This window comes from Lissotriton helveticus, chromosome 1_1 (genome assembly GCF_964261635.1).
Source record: "Lissotriton helveticus chromosome 1_1, aLisHel1.1, whole genome shotgun sequence".
NCBI lineage: Eukaryota > Metazoa > Chordata > Amphibia > Caudata > Salamandridae > Lissotriton > Lissotriton helveticus.
Genome location: NC_136057.1, coordinates 1,326,397,141 through 1,326,417,940, shown reverse-complemented (window position 1 = coordinate 1,326,417,940; position 20,800 = coordinate 1,326,397,141). Strand labels below are relative to the sequence as shown.

Genomic DNA, 20,800 nt, shown 5'->3' with positions numbered 1-20,800 from the left:
TTCAACCTTTTTCCTCTTTGTTTTCTGATCTCCCAGGAAGAACGCAATTAGCAGAACAAGCCATCCCCACACAAGTGTTTTTTTTTCATAAAACATAAAAACCTTATCAGATGCCTGCTGCTAGAAGACAGGCAATCGAGAATGAAGTTGAACAAATGTTGCAGATGGGCGTAATAGAACCATCACAAAGTAATTGGTCGTCCCCTAGAGTATTGGTCCCTAAGCCAGATGGCACTATAAATTTCTGCATTGACTTCAGAGCGATCAACAGAGGTATCCAAATTTGATGGGTCTTCCCTCCCCAGGATTGATGAGCTGATAATAAAAACTAAGAAAAGCATGTTATAATACTATCATTGACCTTACCAACGGATACTGGCAAGTACATCTTAAAAAGGAGGACCAAGAAAAGACAGCCTTTTCTATACTGTACAGCTTATTTCAATTTATTGTCTTGCCCTTTGGCCTTCACTGAACCCCCTACATTTTATTAGTTAATAAACCGAGAATTAAAGAACCATCAAGCTTCCTCCTCCGCTTATCTGCATGACATCGTCATCTTCAGCAATACTTTGAAAGACCATCTTAACCACCTTCACGCAATCCTTCAAGAACTGGGAAAAGCTAACTTGCATATCAAGGCAAAAAAATCAAGAGCAGGATATAGGAAAGTGAGGTCTTTGGAGTATGTCTTAGGTAATGGTCTCATTAAACTCCTTTTCCACATATTAAATGGGGAGTCTTTCTTGGCCCTCTTGAATACTATAGGTTTCTACCCCATTATTCTGACAAAGCAGACCCCTAACCAATCTGCTAAAAAAAGGAGTGACCAATAAGTACCACCAAAAACCCTCCACTGCAGTCATAGAAGCCTTTAAGGAACTGAAGCAGGCCATCACTTTGAGTCCAGTCTCAGCGTCTCCAAATTGTATTAAAATCTTTCTTTTTCTTACAGATGCCTCATACATGGGGATAGGATCGGTCCTTTCTCAGTCTAATAATGAAGGTCTTGAAGTCCCGTCCTATTCATCATCAGATAACTCTTTCCTACAGAACAATGTTACCCGGTCATTGAAATAGAATGTTCAGCCCTTAAATTGGCTTTTAAAAAGTTGTGATATTACCTGGAGGGTAACCCACTCATTCTATACACAGAGCATGCCCCCTTGACATGGATGAGCCGAACTAAGTGGAATAACCCTAGAATACTGAGGTGGTTTATTTCCTTGCAACCGTTTTGGTTTGAGGTCCACCACAGATCACTGTAACGCAGATTTCTTGTCCGAGATGGGGGGGTTTGTGGGGGCAGCTGAACATAGTGAGGTCTGTCCCCCGGATAGTTTGGGATGGTTCTGGGCTGGCCGAATTGACCATTTTGTGGTTTTGGGCTTTTTTGGGGTGTAGCCCAATTGTAGCCCAATCATAGACCAAGTAGCCCTATGCTTATATAATCCTATGAGGGGATTTGCCAGCCACCATGTTAGGTTTTGGTGGCCTGGTGGCTGGCAGCAGGGTAACTAGTAATAGTTTTCATGGGTAGCTAGTAATAGTTTTCTTGTGAATGGCAGCCGCTGTCTTGGCCTGCACGTCCCCTAGGCGGGCGAGAAGAAAAACAGAGTTTTAGGGGCTGCTCTTAGGCCCGAAGAGCGGCTTATATAATCCTATGAGGGGATTTGCCAGCCACCATTTTAGGTTTTGGTGACCTGGTGGCTGGCAGCAGGGTAACTAGTAATAGTTTTCTTGGGTAGCTAGTAATAGTTTGCTTGTGAATGGCAGCCGCCGTCTTGGCCTGCACGTCCCCTAGGCGGGCGAGAAGAAAAACTGGAAGTTTTAGGGGCTGCTCTTAGGCCCGAAGAGCGCCCCCTTTCTCCCAACATGCACCAGAGCCTCGTGCGCATTTCGAGGCTCCGGCGAGAGTGTGCAAGGGCGGTTTTGGGGTTTGGGAGGTAGAGGGGGTATACCCGGTTGGGTTAGGCAGGGTGAGGGCCTGAGGGATTTTAAATGGGAACTTGAGTTTGGGGAGTGGAGAGCGGAGGAAGATAGAGGGAGTTTGGGCACGGCCCGGGCTCAAATGGATGTTGGGAGCAAGAGGAGGGGATCCTGGGGGATTGTGAAACCGCCGGGGGGGGGGGGGGGGGGTAGTAATGCCTGGGAAGGGCTAGATGTTTTCACCTCATGGAATAAGGAGGTGAGGGCCATTAGGAAAGTGGGTCAAGTGGATGCTTACCTTGCACAGGGAGGGTCAGCTGGTTTGGAGGGCAAAGGTTTAAATTTGAGAAGAGGGGGAAGGGGGGCTAAGGCGGGGGCAGCAGAAAGCTTAGTAGGGGGGCTCACGGGACAGGTCTTGACCAGGACCAGCCAGCGGCGCTCAAATGAGTTACTGCGAAGGAACAATGTGATTCAGTTTATCCTGGATATGATTGGAAAAGGCTTACCCAGGGTAAATTGCTGTGGGGTTACATGCCTTCGGTGGATGAATTTGACTCAAGGATGCTAGAAGGGTGGGCCAGGGAGCGTGGCCAGCTGAATACGGTCAGGAGACCCTTGTCATGGTAGTTGCTGAGCAGCGTAATACAGCTTTTGCCTAGGATTTTCACGGATGCCTTTGAGTCATGTCTGTTTTCCACACTGATGGTGGATGTTTTTTGGTGCATTTAGAGTGTCTGAGTTGTTAGGGGACGGAAGGGGTGGGGGGATCGGGTGGGAAGATGTGGTCTTGCGCAATGCGGGTATACATATACGGGAAAAAAAAGTCTAAAAGGGATCTAAAGGGCAAGGGAAAATGGGTGTTGTTGTAGGCTCCATTGACTAAACTTACTTGCCCTTATAGATGGGGGCTTCACTGAGGAGCAGCATCCAAGGAGATCGGGGAATCCGTTTTTGTGCATGCGAATGGGAAAAGAGTTGCAGCCTTCTAATTACCAGCTGTGCTGAGGAAGGCCCTGAAGGAATTGGCATACACAGTGCAGGAATTGGGGCACACTCTTTCCAGATTGGGGCAGCATCTGAGGCAAGCAATAGAGGGTGGAAACAGGGTGATATCATGCGCTTGGGGAGGGGATCCTCAGATTGTTATAAGCAATACTTTTTACAGCAGGGATAAGGAATTTAGCGCAGTTGTTTCAATGCATAAATTCACGCAATGGTTCTCGTTTCAGGTTCGGTGGCTGGCCCCCCTTTCGTTGGAAATGTAAATCTGGGTTATGGGACACTCCTTTGTGAAGTAAGGCCCACGTACAAGCACGAGAAAGTTATTTTGGACAGAATCTTGGTTATAATAATAAACTGTTTAAAGTGTTACGGAAAAGAAAAGGGAGCATGTTTTGAAAGGAGCTCATTCCGTGTCTTAACGGTCTGCTAGTTCGGGGTCGGTGTCCGGACATTTTGGTCATATATTTGGGTGGAAACAATTTGTGTAAAGAGAAGGGCATAGTCTTGAGGAGAAGCATGAAGACGGACTTAGCACTAATTAAACAACAGTGGTCAGGATGTTTTGTGGTATGGACTACGTTGTGCCCCGCCGGGTCTGGCGGGGGCAATTAATCCAGGAGCAGTGGACAGAGTCAGGAGGAAGCTTAAAACAGAGATGTCTCGTTTTTGCATGGAATTGAGTTTTGGTAGAATTGTGCACAGGGACATTCGCTTTGATGCAGTGGAATTTTTGGGAGGAGACGGGTCCACTTGTCAAGGCTGGGAATGGACCTTTATTTGTTGGACATTAGGAAGGTGTTTAGCCAGAATGTTAAATGTTCAGAGCCACCCTAGAAACTTAGTGGCCTATAGGACAGGTGAGGGCAGAAAAAAGGGGCCTAGGCAGTAGTGGCCGTCACCCCTTTTTTCCTGGGTGGCGGGGTTTAGACAAGTTGGCCAGGGTTGGCACAGGTTTTTCGTTAATTATTGGATGTTTGTGAGCAAGGGCAGGAAAAGGGTAGGCAGGTAGTCTAAGTTTCAGGATAGATGTTTGTTAGTTACAGTTGCAGGAAGGCAGGTAGGAAACAGGGTGTCATTGGGGGAAAACATTTTAACTACAATACTGTGTAATGTTATTGTTACGTTAATGCCAGGGTGGGGGAACAGTTGTGTGGATCGTAGGGGCAGGGGGATCAGCTATTTCATGTACAGCAAGGCTTTCGTTTTGTAAGGCAGTTGCCAGTTAGGTATTTTGTAATATGCACCTGTTTCAATAAAGCTGTCTTTTTCACACACAAAATGGGTCTCTGTTTGGCTTGCCCACCTCCCTCCCAAGGGGGACTTGGGGGGCAACCGAACGTAGTGAGGTCTGCCTCCCCCAGCAGTTTGGGAGGGGCCTGGGCTGGCCGGATTGGCCATTTTGTAGTTTTGAGCTTTTTCAGGGTGTAGCCCAATTATAGCCCAATTGTAGCCCAAGTAGCCCTATGCTTATATAATCCTATGAGGGAATTTGCCAGCCACCATTTTAGGTTTTGGTTACCTGGTAGCTGGCAGCAGGGTAGTTAGTAATAGTTTTCTTGGCCCCACCCTCCCATCCCTCTTTTTAAGAATGTTATCTGTGTGGAGTCTTTCGGGTTTATTCTTTGGTTTAGGCCAGGTTTGTGGAGACAGGTGTATAAGGGATCTTATGGAGGTTGTCGCTTGTAACAGGTGTTTGCGGGGTTTGGTAAAGTTGGCCAGGGTTGGCACAGGTTTTTCGTTAAGTATTGGAAGTTTGTGAGCAAGGGCATGAAAAGGGTAGGCAGGTAGTCTAAGTTTCAGGAAAGATGTTTGTTAGATACAGTTGCAGGTAGGCAGGTAGGGAACGGGGTGTCATTGGGAGAAAAGTTTTAACTGCAATACTATGTAATGTTGCTGTTACATTAATGCCAGGGTGGGGGAACATTTGAGGGGATCGTAGAAGTGGGGGGATCAGGGGTCAGCTATTTGATGTATAGCAAGGCTTTAGTTTTGTAAGGCAGTTGCCAGTTAGTGATTTTGTAATATGCACCTGTTTCAATAAAGCTGTCTTTTTCACACACAAAATGGGTCTCGGTTTGGCTTACCCACCTCCCTCCCAAGGGCGACTTGGGAGGCAACCAAACGTAGTGAGGTCTGCCCCCCAGCAGTTTGGGAGGGGCCTGGGCTGGCCGGATTGGCCATTTTGTAGTTTTGAGCTTTTTCAGGGTGTAGCCCAATTATAGCCCAATTGTAGCCCAAGTAGCCCTATGCTTATATAATCCTATGAGGGGATTTGCCAGCCACCATTTTAGGTTTTGGTGACCTGGTGGCTGGCAGCAGGGTAGCTAGTAATAGAGTTCTTGGCCCCACCCTCCCATCCCTCTTTTTAAGAATGTTATCTGGGTCTGAAATATGCACAAGTACGCCATGCCTGGCAGGCAGATGGGGCGCTCTCAGGCCCGTTGCCGGAGTATGCTCCACTAGAGGGTCGTCTACTGCAGGAACAGGTCTCGGAGAAACTAGTTTCCTTGACTTACAAAACTTTGCTTAACAACATGCTGGACAAACTGGTGAAACTGAAAGATAAGTGGGAATCAAATCTGGGGGAGATGGACACACTTGACTGGGAGACTGCTCTGATGCATCCTAGGGAAGTGGCAATAAAATCCCGGCTCCGACTCATCCAATTTAAAATTCTCCATAGAGTCTATTATGATAGATATTGTTTGCATCAGATGGGACGAGCTAGCGACCCTAATTGTGTAAGATGCGGAAATGCAGAGGGAAACTTTTATCATAGTATCTGGGAATGTAGAGTCATCCAGAGCTACTGGGCCAGGATAATGGGGGAACTTGGTGAAATACTTGAAACTGCCCTACCAATGGAGCCTAAATTGGTTCTCTTGGAATAACAAATGATGTTGATTTGACCCGACCGCACTTATTTTTTTTTACTTTGGCCGTGTAGCTAAGAGGGATGTGGCTGAGGCCTGGGGAGCTTCAACCCCCCGAGAGTAGATGAATGGAGGAGGGGAATGGATATATAAATGGCAGCCGGAAGGTTTAAATACAAAGCTAGAGGTTGCCTGAAGAAATTTAATAGAGTGTGGGGGATGTGGAGACGTTTTCATGGTTTGGATGGGGGTCTTTGAAAGAGTGCGAAGTGTCCTGCTTTTAGCCCTGGCATTCGGGGGAGGGACTCGGCTGCTGTTACGTATTGTAGAAGTAGATGACACGTTACTGTATGCAGGCAAAGAGACCTGCTGTGTGCAACTCTGGAGACGGTGGGTGGTGGGTGGGGGGAGGGCAGGGTTTGGTGGAAAATCTTATGTGACATGCTTATTATGTTTCTATTGTTTGAAAAATGCAAATAAAAAGAATTTATGTTTAAAAAAGAATTGTATCTGGGTGGAGTCTTTCGGGTTTATTCTTTGGTTTAGGCCAGGTTTGTGGAGACAGGTATATAAGGGATCTTATAGAGGTTGTCGCTTGGAACAGGTGCTTGCGGGGCTTGGTAAATTTGGCCAGGGTTGGCACAGGTTTTTCGTTAAGTATTCGAAGTTTGTGAGCAAGGGCGGGAAAAGGGTAGGCAGGTAGTCTAAGTTTCAGGAAAGATGTTTGTTAGATATAGTTGCAGGAAGTCAGGTAGGGAGCGGGGTGTCATTGGGAAAAAAGTTTTAACTGCAATACTATGTAAAACCCAGATCAGTTGACTGGGGGTGAGTGTTTGTATTGTCAACGCTCCGTCCATCATCACCTTTGGTTTTTCTTTGTTCGCCCTAAGTTGGCAGGGTATGCTCAGACGTGAGTCCCTTGCTCACTTTGCCACTGGAGTCAAGCAAGCCGGCTGAAGACGGCTGTAATGCCAGAAACCGGTCCTGGGAAGCTTGATTCCGGTCCAGGGAAGACATGGCTTGGCAGTTCGGGCTGGACTATTCCCATGAAGCACAGGGTCAGACTGATTTGCATATGGCCATGTCTGAACTGGGGTGGCGGAGTGAGCTAAAGAACGGTGATGGATTAAACCCAGATCAGTTGACTGGGGGTGAGTGTTTGTATTGTCAACGCTCCGTCCATCATCACCCTTGGTTTTTCTATAACCCACACAACAACAGAGGTACCCTAGTTAAGACAATACCAGACCCAGCTAAAACCAGTGTTGAGTGTGATGTAAAGATATTATATTGCATTTGTGACACAGTTGTACAGCATTACAACATGGAAAAGCTAATCATTTTATCATCAACAAAAAACTAGTGCTAATTCCACATTGAAAAAAATCGATTTTTGGTAACTCTTTGGTCAAACAGTAATTATTAAATATTTATATCAGTTATGTAGACACCCTTAAATAGTTCCAATACAATACAATCAATCAATCAATTATTTTCAAGGGCACAACAAACCAGCGAGGGTCTCAAGGCGCTGGGGGGCGCTACTGATTGAACAGCCAGGTCTTGAGTATCCTCCTGAAGGTCAGCAGGTCTTGGGTCTGTCGTAGGCTCAGTGGGAGGGTGTTCCATGTCTTGGCGGCGAGGTGGGAGAAGGATCTCCCACCGGTGGTTGTTCTTCGGATGCGCGGGACGGTGGCGAGTGAGAGGTCGGGAGAGTGTAGCTGGCAGTTGGGGATGTAGAAGGAGGCTGGGCCGGTCTTGTGGAGTGCCCTGTGTGCGTGGGTGAGGAGCTTGAAGGATATCCTCTTGTTGATGGGGAGCCAGTGCAGGTTTCTCAGGTGGGGGGTGATGTGGCTGTGGCTTGGTACGTCGAGGATCGGTCATGCCGAGGCGTTTTGGAAGCGTTGTAGTCGTTTGATGAGCTTGGTCGAGGCTCCCGCATAGAGGGTGTTTCCGCAGTCGAGTCTGCTGCTAACGAGGGCCTGGGTGACTGTCTTTCTTGTCGGGATCCATCTAGAGATCTTGCGGACCATGCAGAGGGTGTTGAAGCAGGAGAAGGAGACTGCGTTGACTTGCTTGCTCATTGAGAGCGTTGAGTCAAAGATGATTCCCAGGTTGCTTCGTTGTCGGTGGGTGTCTAGGCTGCCCCCAGTGCCGTCGGCCACCAGGAGTCGTCCCAGGGTGAAGGGTTGGAGCCGAGGATGAAGACCTCTGTCTTGTCCGAGTTCAGCTTCAGACGGCTGGTCTTCATCCAGATGGCGACGGCCTTCATTCATTCGTGGAGGTTGGCTTAGGCTGTGATGGGGTCCTTGGTGAGGGAGAGGATCAGCTGAGTGTTGTCGGCGTAGGAGATTATGTTGAGGTCGTGCTGTCGGGCTACTTGTTTGAGTGGGGCCATGTAAATGTTGAACAGCGTCGGGCTAAGGAAGGGTCCCTGGGGTACGCCGCAGATGATCTCGGAGGCTTTGGAACAGAATGGGGGGAGGCGGACGCTCTGGGTTCTGCCGGGGAGGAAGGAGGTGGTCCAATCCAGAGCCTTGTCTTGGATCCTTGCGGCATGGAGGTGTGCACGTAGTGTGCGGTGGCAGAAGGTGTCGAAGGCAGTAGAGAGGTCTAGGAGGATGAGTGCTGCGGTCTCGCCGTTATCCAGCAGGGTCCTGATGTCGTCGGTGGCGGCGATGAGGGCAGTCTCGGTGCTGTGGTTGCTGCGGAACCCTGACTGGGAAGGGTCCAGGATTCTATTTTCTTCGAGGTATCGGGTTAGTTGTCTGTTGACGGTTTTCTCGATGACCTTGGCCGGGAAGGAGAGCAGAGAGATGGGCCAGAAGTTCTTGAGGTCTCATGGGTCTGCCTTAGCTTTTTTGAGTAGGGCGTTGATCTCGGCGTGTTTCCAGATCTCTGGGAAGGTCGCGGTCTCGCGTGAGAGATTGATGCCGTTGCGCAGGTGGGGAGCGATGGAGCTGCTTGCTCTGCTGGAGACGTGGTGCAGGAATGGGTCTGACGGAGAGCTGGAGTGGATTGTGTGCATGGTCTTGATGGTGTCATCGATGCTCACGCTGGCCTAGGCTAGCAGGGGGTCGCGGTCGATGATGTGCAGAGGGTCTGTTGTGTTGCTGTCTGTTAGGGCTGTCTGGGTGTTGAAGCTGTCGTGGATGTCTGCTGTCTTGCGGGGAAAGAAGGTGGCAAAGGATTCGCACAGGGCTTGCGACGGCGGGATGTCGTTGGTGTTGGAGAGTTCCTTCACAATGTTGAAGAGCTCCTTGCTATTGTGTGCGTTGTTGTCGAGGCGGTCTTTGAAGGAGGTCCTCTTGGCCGCCCTGATGAGGTGGTGGTGGTTGCGGATGGCGTCCTTGTGTGCTGCGTGGCTGTCCGGAGTTTGTTCACTGTGTCATTTCTTCTCTAGTTTCCAGCAGGCGTGCTTGGAGGCTAGGAGTTCTGGGGTGAACCAGCAGGCCCTCTTGCTGGTGTCTCTGTGGTGGGGTTTCTTCAGTGGGGCGAGGGTGTTGGCGCAGTCCTCGATCCAGTGTCTGAGGCTGTGGGCAGCGTCATCAAAATTGTAGGGTTCGGTGGATGGGCTGAGAGCGATGTTTGCGTGTAGTTGTTCTTCTGTGATTTTGCTCCAGCAGCGGCGGGGGATCTGTTGGGTGCCGTGGTGTGTGGTGGGTTTCTGGAAGGCGAAGTGGATGCAGACTCATGTCTTGTCCATTTTTATGTTAAAACACTAATCTTTTAAATATCAGAAACACTTTAGAAACACTGTTTGTGTTTGTTACACACTGTTCTTAGCTACAATTGGGTTAATACCTTTAATTCCACGTGTGGGTTTCCTATCTCCAATTCATGGTGCTGTTTCATGACTCTCTAAATGGGTCTGAAGGTTTTAATATGAGTAATAAACTCAGATATGAACTCGTTCTGTATAATCATGCTCAGGAACATGCAAGGTTTTGGTTTCTCTGTGGAGAAATACCCTGAAACCAAGTAAAAATACAGACAAAGGAAATAGTCTGGAATTGTTCTTACTATGTACCAGAGTCACTACACAAGAGTCTCTTTGTGCTCGGAAATGTGTGCATTAGCAAACATGGAAAGTACAGACGATGAAGAATATAACATGGGGCCCAGGTCTTTCTCCGACTTCTCTCTGGCTTTCTCTTTGTGTGATAAGCATGAGTGAATCACTTCTGAATATAATACATAAACGTTTTCCACAGATATATATCAACAGGCGGAATATACTAACCTGTTCAATTGATGTTTTCTCAGCTATTTTAATTTGCCTCTGCACAAGTACATCAGAAATAGGTCGCTGGAGTAAATAAAAAAAAATACCGTAACTTTTACAAAAAGACACAATAATGCATACTCCTCATATTACACATTGCTTTCACAAATCGATCAGTTTTATCTATGTTGATTACAGGGTGTTTGAGGCCCTTGACCTCTTTCTCATTGTTTTTTTTTAACTTGTTTTTATTCAAACTTCGAGGACATGTTTACGTAAAAGCGGTCTATTCATGAGTGGCATTACACATCCATTATAACAGTGCAACTTTTGGTTTATGTTTTCAAACTATTTTTCATTGGTGATAGAGGCATGAGTGAAGGCCATGCAATACATTTAAGAGCTTGGATATGTCAATACCACCACGAGGAATTAATCTCACTGATGGGAAATGATAAATGTATAAGCACCTAAAGATTTGTCTTGGCATACAAATAACTTTTAAAAATAGCACATGTCAGAAACAAGCCATGACATTCTGGGAAAAGTTTACATTACTATCATATACAAACTGGCGATTAAGTATGTTATATGAGGGTAAAGGAATTAGAGTCTTTGAACATTGTAGCGGTCAAAAATAAACACGGATAACATTGAATGAACTTTCTGGTGGCAATACGTAACAAGATGAGCAATCACATTGTTGAACTCAGGTTTTAGAAAATCCTCGCTGGTCCACTTAACCAACAGCAGCCGGCACGAGTAAATGCGGTGAGGCTGAGTGGGGGCGGGGCAGGGTGGGCGGGGGAAGTCGACAGACTACGGAATATATATAATTAAATAAAAAAATAATACCCATTATGTCGTAGGTCGACTCCCCCCCGCTGCGCCCTGCCCCGATACATCCCACTTACCTGTGCGAGCCGCCACTGCACTTAACCTTCACTGAACTGGGAAACATTGTTAGATTTATTTTGTTTGAAAGCAGTATATTAGAGGAGGAACTGCTTATTATGCGTCTCATTGCCTTTTCACTATTCACTGCAGTTGGAGGCAAACTCTAATGGTAAAAAAAAAAAGTCAGAAAGAGTTCTCAGTGAAAGACAAACTATGCTAACTAATAAAAGTTTCTCAGGTTCAATTTTAGTCTTTATGACATAATCAAGTGTGGTGGTGCTCTCATTTCCGCAAAGTCAGGTCCATATTATGCTGAGCAAGTTGTAAGGGCATTATACTGCATTTGTGGAACAATAATACAGCATTGCATAATATGGAAACTAATCATTTTATTACCAATAAAAGTGAATGCTAATTCCACACTTTTAAAAAAAATTATTTGCTATCCTCATTTTTAGGTCAAAAGGGAAACATTATATGATTTTATATCATGTTGAAAACATTAAAGAGAACACCTAATGCAAAAAAAGCTTTTTTTGTGAAATATTTCTTCTCTAACAATCAGCAACAGTAGACATGTCCCATCAACACTAATTGGTTGTTGGTACAGACAGAGGTACTCCTAGTTAAGGTATTATGGCAGTAGCCATTCTGTAGTTATAGTTGGGGTGACTGGAGATAGAGATTTCTGTCCCTTAATCTCTTTGCATCCGTTTGACGAACATCCGTGAAACTTTGCAGACCTACTGCCCCGTGTTATTCTGAAAGTCCTGAAGGTTTCATTGTGTTTCATCAAGGGGGTGCAAAGAAAAAAGTGGGATTCCAAAATGGGTGTAAAATCCAATGCATTTTACATAGACTTTTGTATTTCGTTTAGCAGGAAAACTGTAAGTCTGAATTTCACAACATTTGGGAGGATTATATGTAATGGTGTGCAGATGATATTGTGAGTACTGGAGGTAAGTAGGTTAAGTATTTGTTATGTTTTAAGTGTTTTAAATTTAGCTATATCTGTGGCCACAGCAGTACCGCAGTACTTTCCAGGTATATAATGATGACAGGTCATTAGCTGATTGGCTAATGACTGCCTTTACAAAAGTTGAAGGCAGCCATGTTATTTTCAGTTCAAGTTTCCCTGTGTTCTGCATTACACCATTCATTGTAGGTAAGTATTAGGTTTGGTATTTTTCCCTACCTATTACCACTTTAGGAAAAGGGTAATAGGTAGAGAAAAATATTTATAAGTTTAAATATATATTTTCTTTAATCGGAAGTACCAAAGTACCGTAAAAAAATATTTTCAAAAAATTGCAAAAAAGCAGACACTATATTTTATAAATATAATGTGCTAAAGTGTATTTAACATTTTATGCATATTTGAATATATACAAAAAACTGTAAAATTCTGTATGGAGTAGCGTGCTAATAGGTAAAAATTACCCTGCTACTTTACAAAACAACACAGCTTAGAATACACTGCTATAAACATTTATAGAAATAAAAAAGAAAAATGTTAACCTTACAAAATATTTTTAGGTTACCACGGTACTACCGTGCTCTCTGTGTTTTTTTAAAAATATATAGAAATATTTAAATATTTTACACTAAAGTGGTAATAGTTAGGGCAAAAATACAACCCCATGAATACTTACCTACATCTGAAGGCGTAACAAAGAAAATGGGCAAAGTGTACCCAAAAACATAGCTGCGTTTAACTTTTCTAAAGCCAAAGATTACACAATCAGCTAATGACTTGTAAACACTATGAACTGTGATATTATCTCGAAATACCTCCATATTTCGCTAAAAAGCACAACAGATATCACTAACTTTAAAAACCCTAAAACTTACAAATTAGTTACACTACTTACCTAACCTACACACAATATTCATGTGGACACTATAATATGTAATTCTGCCACATTGTAACAAAATGTGACTGGTGGTTTCCACGGAACGGAAAATACAAAAGTGTACGTGAAATATATTGTAATTACACACGTTTTGGGACCTTCTTTTTATTGGATCCCCTTGACCAAACCATACAAAACTTCTACAACTTCCACAATAAAACGGGTGGAACAAGTATGTTACATTTCAATGAGATTCCACAAACGGGCCCAACATTACTAAAGGAGAAAATATCAAAAAATCCATAGGTCGATAATATCTACACATTTGTAAACAAAAAGGTAACCTATTACAACTGACAAAGTGGTATTAGGTAGTAAATAACAATACAACGTAATACTTAATTATATATAACACCCTAACCCATAAGTTAGCAAAACGCTGACCATACAACAATGGAAAATTGTGATTAAACTTATATGGCTGGGGGGCGTGGCCAAGATGCTGAACGAGTAAGATGTGTTCCACATCCTCTCCCCGCTCTCCGGCACCCAACTTGGCCAGCAGCAGCATTGCCTCCAGCCAGCAGCTTGGTATTGAGGGGGAGCTCACTCCTGGACTCTGAGTGCCGCCGATACTGCTCCGGTGGAGCCGAGTGACTAGTGGGACGGTGAGAGAGGAATCCACGTGGCCGGAGGCAGCAGAGGCGAAAATGGCAGCCGGGCCTGGACTGTGTTGGTGAGGCCGGCAAAATCCTGTGTCCCCGACAGCGAGCTGGTGGCGGCTTTTGGGGCTGGCGGCGACTTCTCCGGTGCCTGGTGGTGAAGGTGAGAGGTGCCGCTAGTGAGTTGGTGCAGAGTGCACTGTGGAAGCAACGGAGGTGAGCGGCTGGATCCCTGGGTAGCAGCCGGGCCTGGCGAGCCACACGCAGCTGGGTCTCCGGCGGGTACAGGGCGGCCCTGAGGCGGGTGCACAGCGGGCCTCCGACCGCCAGAGCTTCGGCCAGTGGGGTCAGCTGGCGCTCGTGATCCGTACAGGAGCACGGGAGGAGTCTGGGCCGGAGTGTGGTGGCGGCCGGTCCCGAGCTGCGGGCGGTGGGGCCTGGATCCGGCCTAGAGCTAGCACACCACCAGAAGCTACATAAGGGACCCGGGGCTATCACATCTCCCTGAAGGGGATACCCTCTTTATCAGTGAAGAGCTTTAGGGACTCCGTGTGCTGGCAGTGAGAGGAAGTGACAGAGCAAGCGCTACTCGGCTGGTTTGTGCGAGGCTCCCCCATCTGCAGGCCTCAACAGGGAGAATGGGGGAGTGTACGCCTACACGTGGGGCCTGGAGTAGTAACGGGGCCTACTGCAGCCTTGCAGCCTGAGAGACGGATGGACTGGAGCCCGGTTATACCCCCATTTGGACATTCGCCATTCGCCAATTTACGTACTTTACGTAAGCCCACTGTGCACTACTAAACTATATGTCACTCCACCTTATGGTACTTCATTGTACTCCACTCCAGTGTACGCTATTCCACTTTACACCACTTCACTGTACCTGAGTCTACTGTATGCCACTCAACTGTATGCTATTTCAATATACGATATTCCAATACATGCTCCTAGACTGTACAATACTCCTGTCTATAGCACTCCACTGTACACCAGTTTAGTGGATGCAAATATACTCTACAGTAGTGTCAAAATGGAGGGGGTGAAGGGCTGAACAATGAGGACTTACCGGATGACGTGTCTTGGCCCGTGCCCGGCGCTCCCCCTGAAAAACCAAATCACAAAATCCTTTTACTTTTTCAGGCCTTCGAGGATATCACAGAAATAGAGGAAGGACAAAGTCAGGCATCATTTGAAGGGACAACAGGAAATCCTATCCTGATTGCTACAAAAACACGGGAAGAGGATACGTTTTTCCCCGATACTGCTCACCCAAGACCCTTTAAAAAAGATTGAGTACCTAGAGACCAAAAAGGGTGTGGATGCTGAGGACTGCACTACAATGGGAGAATATCTGAGACTGGACAAGCTGAACGGAGTCCAGGGGAATAAAAATGCTGATGGGAGGATCTCTTAATGGCAGGAGGGACATTGGCAGGATGCTTCACCCAGCCACGCACCAGGAACGTGACCAGTTGCTATTCCAGCACTGATGGATGGAGGGGCCACACAAGGATCTAAATGGAGCCTATGATAAGGCCCACATGGGAACTTCAGTATTAACGGAGGAGGGAGGTGGAGTGTCATAAATTACAGGTGGGTTTTCGTTTAATCTTTTATGAGGTTTCGCATGCTACATGAAACTCCTTCACTTGTACTAAAACTGCTAAGCCACGGTTAAGATCTGAAATCTCTTCTAAGACTAGAAGTAGCTGGTCTGGAGCACCACCTTTAACCACCGCTCTTACTCACTCAACCTGGTTGGAAATTGAGTTGGGCCATCAAAGACTAAAAGGACCATGCAGCTTGTAAGAAAGACCAGGTGCATGTTAAAAGAAGAGGATTCCTTCTATTCCAATTTTGTTTCTCTTTTCTTACTCACATTTGGGACCTATCTTTTATTTGGCTTCCACAACTATAGAGAAATCGAACCCCTCACACCTCACTAACCTCACAAGAGACGGTATACCCAGAGAAAGGCAAGGTCACCTGTATTAACCTTACTCTGGGAAAAGGTATAAGAGACTCACCTGTGGCTTGTTTCCTTGTTTCGAGGGGGCCCATGGACCAGACTTCCGGCCATTCTAGAAAGAAGGAAAACAGAAAACAGAAGACTTGAGAATTTTATCAAGGTAAAAATAACTGTACAAATAAATACCTACTTCCAAAACCCAACTATCTTGTGTTGTCAATCAGATGCCAAGCAACCCATGGTTGAGAAAGCAGGCAGCCCTCCATTGTTACATAATTGATACCGTGGAACAGCAATTAGTACAAGGACAGAGGAAATTAGAATGGGTATTAGAGAGGCAAATGTCCTCGACCAAAGCGGACCGAGAGATATTCTGCAATGGGGTCTAGTCACAGTTGGACCATTTGAATAAAGATCAGTTTCAATTGACTTCTGGTTTGGTTCTACTTCCACATTATACTTACAAAAGCATATTGTGGGCAAAAACCCTGATGCTTTATTGTTATACTTCAAATGAGCTGCTAGGACTCATGCTTAGCCTAGAGAAAAGTGTTATTTTTTTCTCCTCCGTCTTCTGACTAGAGAAACCCAGGCAGCATACCAAATAATGAACACCCAGGGAGATACCCCATTCAAGGAAATAAAGAAATTCATATGGAACTATCTAGGGATTGATTACGAGATTTACCGGATAAGATCTAGAAAACGAAAGAGGCCTACATGGATATACTCCAAAGACTCTTTTTAGGTTGAGCATTCAAGACCTGTTGTATTTTGTCATGTTGGCTTAAAGCCATCCCCCTGCTTTTGATTTGTTTGTTTCATTGTCCTTTAAAAATCCTTGCTTGATAGTGGTTGGTGCTGCCTCTTTGTCTCTCCTTTTTCTCTTCCGTTACTCCCAGGCAGCAGGGACTAACTACTGTCTCATTCCGCTATTGGTCTTTATGTGTTCTGAGGGGGACTCTTTTATTTCTTGGTTTTAGAAAATGAGGTCTAAGTTTCCTATCATTTACGTATATCCCCTAACAAAGAGCAGAATTATCATGTCAATCTATTGAAGAAATGGTTGGGACCTCTTACCCGATAAGTACAAGCAGTGACTGCAGTGGAGAGCCCCCCTAGGACTCTGGGGCAGCATCCCTTCAATGAATTCTTGAAGGAATAACTGCAGAGTGGGCTCTTAAAAACACTTCAACCTTTTTCCTCTTTGTTTTCTGATCTCCCAGGAAGAAAGCAATTAGCAGAACAAGCCATCCCCACACAAGTGTTTTTTTTTCATAAAACATAAAAACCATATCAGATACCTGCTGCTAGAAGACAGGCAATCGAGAAAGAAGTTGAACAAATGTTGCAGATGGACGTAATAGAACCGTCACAAAGCAATTGGTTGTCCCCTAGAGTATTGGTCCCTAAGCCAGATGGCACTATAAATTTCTGCATTGACTTCAGAGCGATCAACAGAGGTATCCAAATTTGATGGGTCTTCCCTCCCCAGGATTGATGAGCTGATAATAAAAACTAAGAAAAGCATGTTATAATACTATCATTGACCTTACCAAGGGATACTGGCAAGTACATCTTAAAAAGGAGGACCAAGAAAAGACAGCCTTTTCTATACTGTACAGCTTATTTCAATTTATTGTCTTGCCCTTTGGCCTTCACTGAACCCCCTACATTTTATTAGTTAATAAACCGAGAATTAAAGAACCATCAAGCTTCCTCCTCCGCTTATCTGCATGACATCGTCATCTTCAGCAATACTTTGAAAGACCATCTTAACCACCTTCACGCAATCCTTCAAGAACTGGGAAAAGCTAACTTGCATATCAAGGCAAAAAAATCAAGAGCAGGATATAGGAAAGTGAGGTCTTTGGAGTATGTCTTAGGTAATGGTCTCATTAAACTCCTTTTCCACATATTAAATGGGAAGTCTTTCTTGGCCCTCTAGAATACTATAGGTTTCTACACCATTATTCTGACAAAGCAGACCCCTAACCAATCTGCTAAAAAAAGGAGTGACCAATAAGGACCACCAACCACCCTCCACTGCAGCCATAGAAGCCTTTAAGGAACTGAAGCAGGCCATCACTTTGAGTCCAGTCTCAGCGTCTCCAAATTGTATTAAAATCTTTCTTTTTCTGACAGATGCCTCATACATGGGGATAGGATCGGTCCTTTCTCAGTCTAATAATGAAGGTCTTGAAGTCCCGTCCTATTCATCATCAGAAAACTCTTTCCTACAGAACAATGTTACCCGGTCATTGAAATAGAATGTTCAGCCCTTAAATTGGCTTTTAAAATGTTGTGATATTACCTGGAGGGTAACCCACTCATTCTATACACAGAGCATGCCCCCTTGACATGGATGAGCCGAACTAAGTGGAATAACCCTAGAATACTGAGGTGGTTTATTTCCTTGCACCCGTTTTGGTTTGAGGTCCACCACAGATCACTGTAACGCAGATTTCTTGTCCGAGATGGGGGGTTTGTGGGGGCAGCTGAACATAGTGAGGTCTGTCCCCCGGATAGTTTGGGATGGTTCTGGGCTGGCCGGATTGACCATTTTGTGGTTTTGGGCTTTTTTGGGGTGTAGCCCAATTGTAGCCCAATCATAGCCCAAGTAGCCCTATGCTTATATAATCCTATGAGGGGATTTGCCAGCCACCATGTTAGGTTTTGGTGGCCTGGTGGCTGGCAGCAGGGTAACTAGTAATAGTTTTCATGGGTAGCTAGTAATAGTTTTCTTGTGAATGGCAGCCTCTGTCTTGGCCTGCACGTCCCCTAGGCGGGCGAGAAGAAAAACAGAGTTTTAGGGGCTGCTCTTAGGCCTGAAGAGCGGCTTATATAATCCTATGAGGGGATTTGCCAGCCACCATTTTAGGTTTTGGTGACCTGGTGGCTGGCAGCACGGTAACTAGTAATAGTTTTCTTGGGTAGCTAGTAATAGTTTTCTTGTGAATGGCAGCCGCCGTCTTGGCCTGCACGTCCCCTAGGCGGGCGAGAAGAAAAACTGGGAGTTTTAGGGGCTGCTCTTAGGCCAGAAGAGCGCCCCCTTTCTCCCAACATGCACCAGAGCCTCTTGCGCATTTTGAGGCTCCGGCGAGAGTGTGCAAGGGCGGTTTTGGGATTTGGGAGGCGGTATACCCGGTTGGGTGAGGGCCTGAGGGATTTTGAATGGGAACTTGGGTTTGGGGAGTGGAGAGCGGAGAGCGGAGGAAGATAGAGGGAGTTTGGGCAAGGCCCGGGCTCAAATGGATGTTGGGAGCAAGAAGAGGGAATCCTGGGGGATTGGGAAACCGCCGGGGGGGGGTAGTAATGATAGAGCAAGATTTCGCATCGCGACTTGCTCGAGTCAAGAACCTCGAAAAATCTATTATAATCTCGTAACTTTCGTTTTAACTAATTTTATGTATTTTGAATGTGCGTGGGTATCATAGAGATGCTTGCCTATGTGTTCTACTAATACGATTAATCCTTGTTCCTAAAATGGCCGCTGCTTGACTTTCCTCTTCTGCGCATGCGTTAGTCACACACGTGACTTCACGTAGAGATAGTTTTGGAGGGAAAGGATGCGCATGCGTAATCGCCATAAAATGGCAGCTTAATGTGATAATGAAGTGAAGCTCGTGCTATTGCTCTCGTGTCGTTATATATTGCACTAATACTTAAATTGCATAGTACATTTATTTTTATAATGATAAAACTGAAATACAAAATCATGACATGTAATACATTCCTTTATTTCTATGTGCTAATTTGTTTTCGCTTACTTTTCACGTATCCTCGGTACTGAGGGGTGATGGGGGCTTGGGAGTCCATCTTGGAGGGCAGCACTGCGCAGGACCAGCCGTGACGAGGTGGCATTGAAACCAAGCCAAAGAAGGTTCCTGCCAAAGCCTGCATGGGAAGATGCACCTTCACCCAGCAAGAGGGACTAGATTGTACTCTATTGTATACATTGTATTTCTTTCCATTGTATTCAGTGCGACTTCTCGTGGGAACCCCAATCTTGCTAGGCGGCACCTTAGAATGCAAAATAGGTCTTACAATAGTCTGTTCTGATTGGTGTGTTAACCAAATCCTACCTTAGGACCAATCGAAATTGGGGATTCTGACACTTTGCAACATTTGGGGGGTGGTACACTGTCCCAAAACAGTATATCTAGCCTAGGTTCACCTAGGGAATTTGTCCGACTTGTCCGAATAGCTGACTTGTCACTGACCCAACGCACTCAATAGGTGACTGAATATACAGAGCGCTGCGGAGTACTCTGTCCGAATTTGACCATAGACTAAGGTTTTACTAAACCTTAAAGTGCTGCGGAGCACTTTGCTGGGGAGTTCGCTAACCCAATCGGGGTTCTGATCGATAACTGCAGAGAGGGTGGAGCGCAGGCGTTGCTTCCGAACTGCGGGTGCTGGTCGTGTCCTGGTGGTCCTGTCCTGATCTTAATCTGGGTTTCCTGTCCTGTCTTGGGGTGTCCATACTGCACCTGCTGTCCCATTGATGACTGCTATTCCTTGGGGTGTTTCCTGTCCTTAACTGACCCGTGGCCAGGGTTGGTTTTCACACCAGTCTAGGTAAATATCTTGCCGAAAACTCTAAACTGCACCTTTCTATTTTTCTGTCTTTGCTTCAATAAAGACATACTTTGCATATGATAATTTTCCATGCTTTCCGCAACCATTGCATATCATAAAGTTATTTGCATTTAATTTCATAGCGTGTTCCTATGTTACCCTACCTTTTAGAAATCATTTTCTCCATTGCAGTTTGCAATTTCCTAATATGGTCTATACTTTTCGCGTATAAAACTAACTGAAGTACTTTACTAGAGTTATAGCGTGATTTCACTTATCACCCTTACTATAGCTGTTTAGGATCCTCATTTCTCATTCATATTCATGAAATATTTCCATAGTATAATTTCTGACTATTGACTGTTTACTGTAAACGCTATGATTTTCCAAAACTGAATCCTAGATAAAGAAACTTAAAACTTCCCAGTTGTCCGTGGTCATTTGATGAAATATCAAAGTAATTTTATGTTGGGTTTTTTATTTTGTTGACTTTCCTTTTACAGCTAGCTCCCTGACCCATCGTGGTCATAGGTACCCATAACGGTGGATGGTAAGTTGGGTACACTGGAAATAATCGAAAGGGACCCACAATTATTGATAGTGGATTGTAAGGTCATCTGATCAATGTATAGGATGAATTAAAGTATATGGGCCCGAGAACATAAGTGGTAAATTTATTGGTCGGGTGACCTGCGATCTCTATCAGTAATTTTCTGGTAGCATCGAGGATGGTTAGGGAATAGTTAAAGGATAGGTAGGACTAGTTAGATTAGCTAAGTTGGATGCTGCTAGGTAGGAAACTTTATTTG

At 45.3% G+C, this 20,800-nt stretch overlaps 1 protein-coding gene across 15 annotated transcripts in view; it reads right to left on the bottom strand.

The window, feature by feature from the left end:
* LOC144823590 (uncharacterized) overlaps window positions 1–20,800 on the bottom strand; it is a 739,799-nt gene that overhangs the window by 689,196 nt on the left and 29,803 nt on the right. For all 15 annotated transcript variants that reach the window (XM_078682228.1, XM_078682261.1, XM_078682304.1 and 12 more), the window contains exons 3-5: window positions 15,469–15,522; window positions 14,508–14,543; window positions 10,048–10,113 (exon numbers count right to left, since the gene is read on the bottom strand). In XM_078682228.1, coding sequence (XP_078538354.1) covers window positions 10,048–10,113; window positions 14,508–14,543; window positions 15,469–15,522 — 156 coding nt within the window. The remainder of the gene's footprint in view (window positions 1–10,047; window positions 10,114–14,507; window positions 14,544–15,468; window positions 15,523–20,800) is intronic.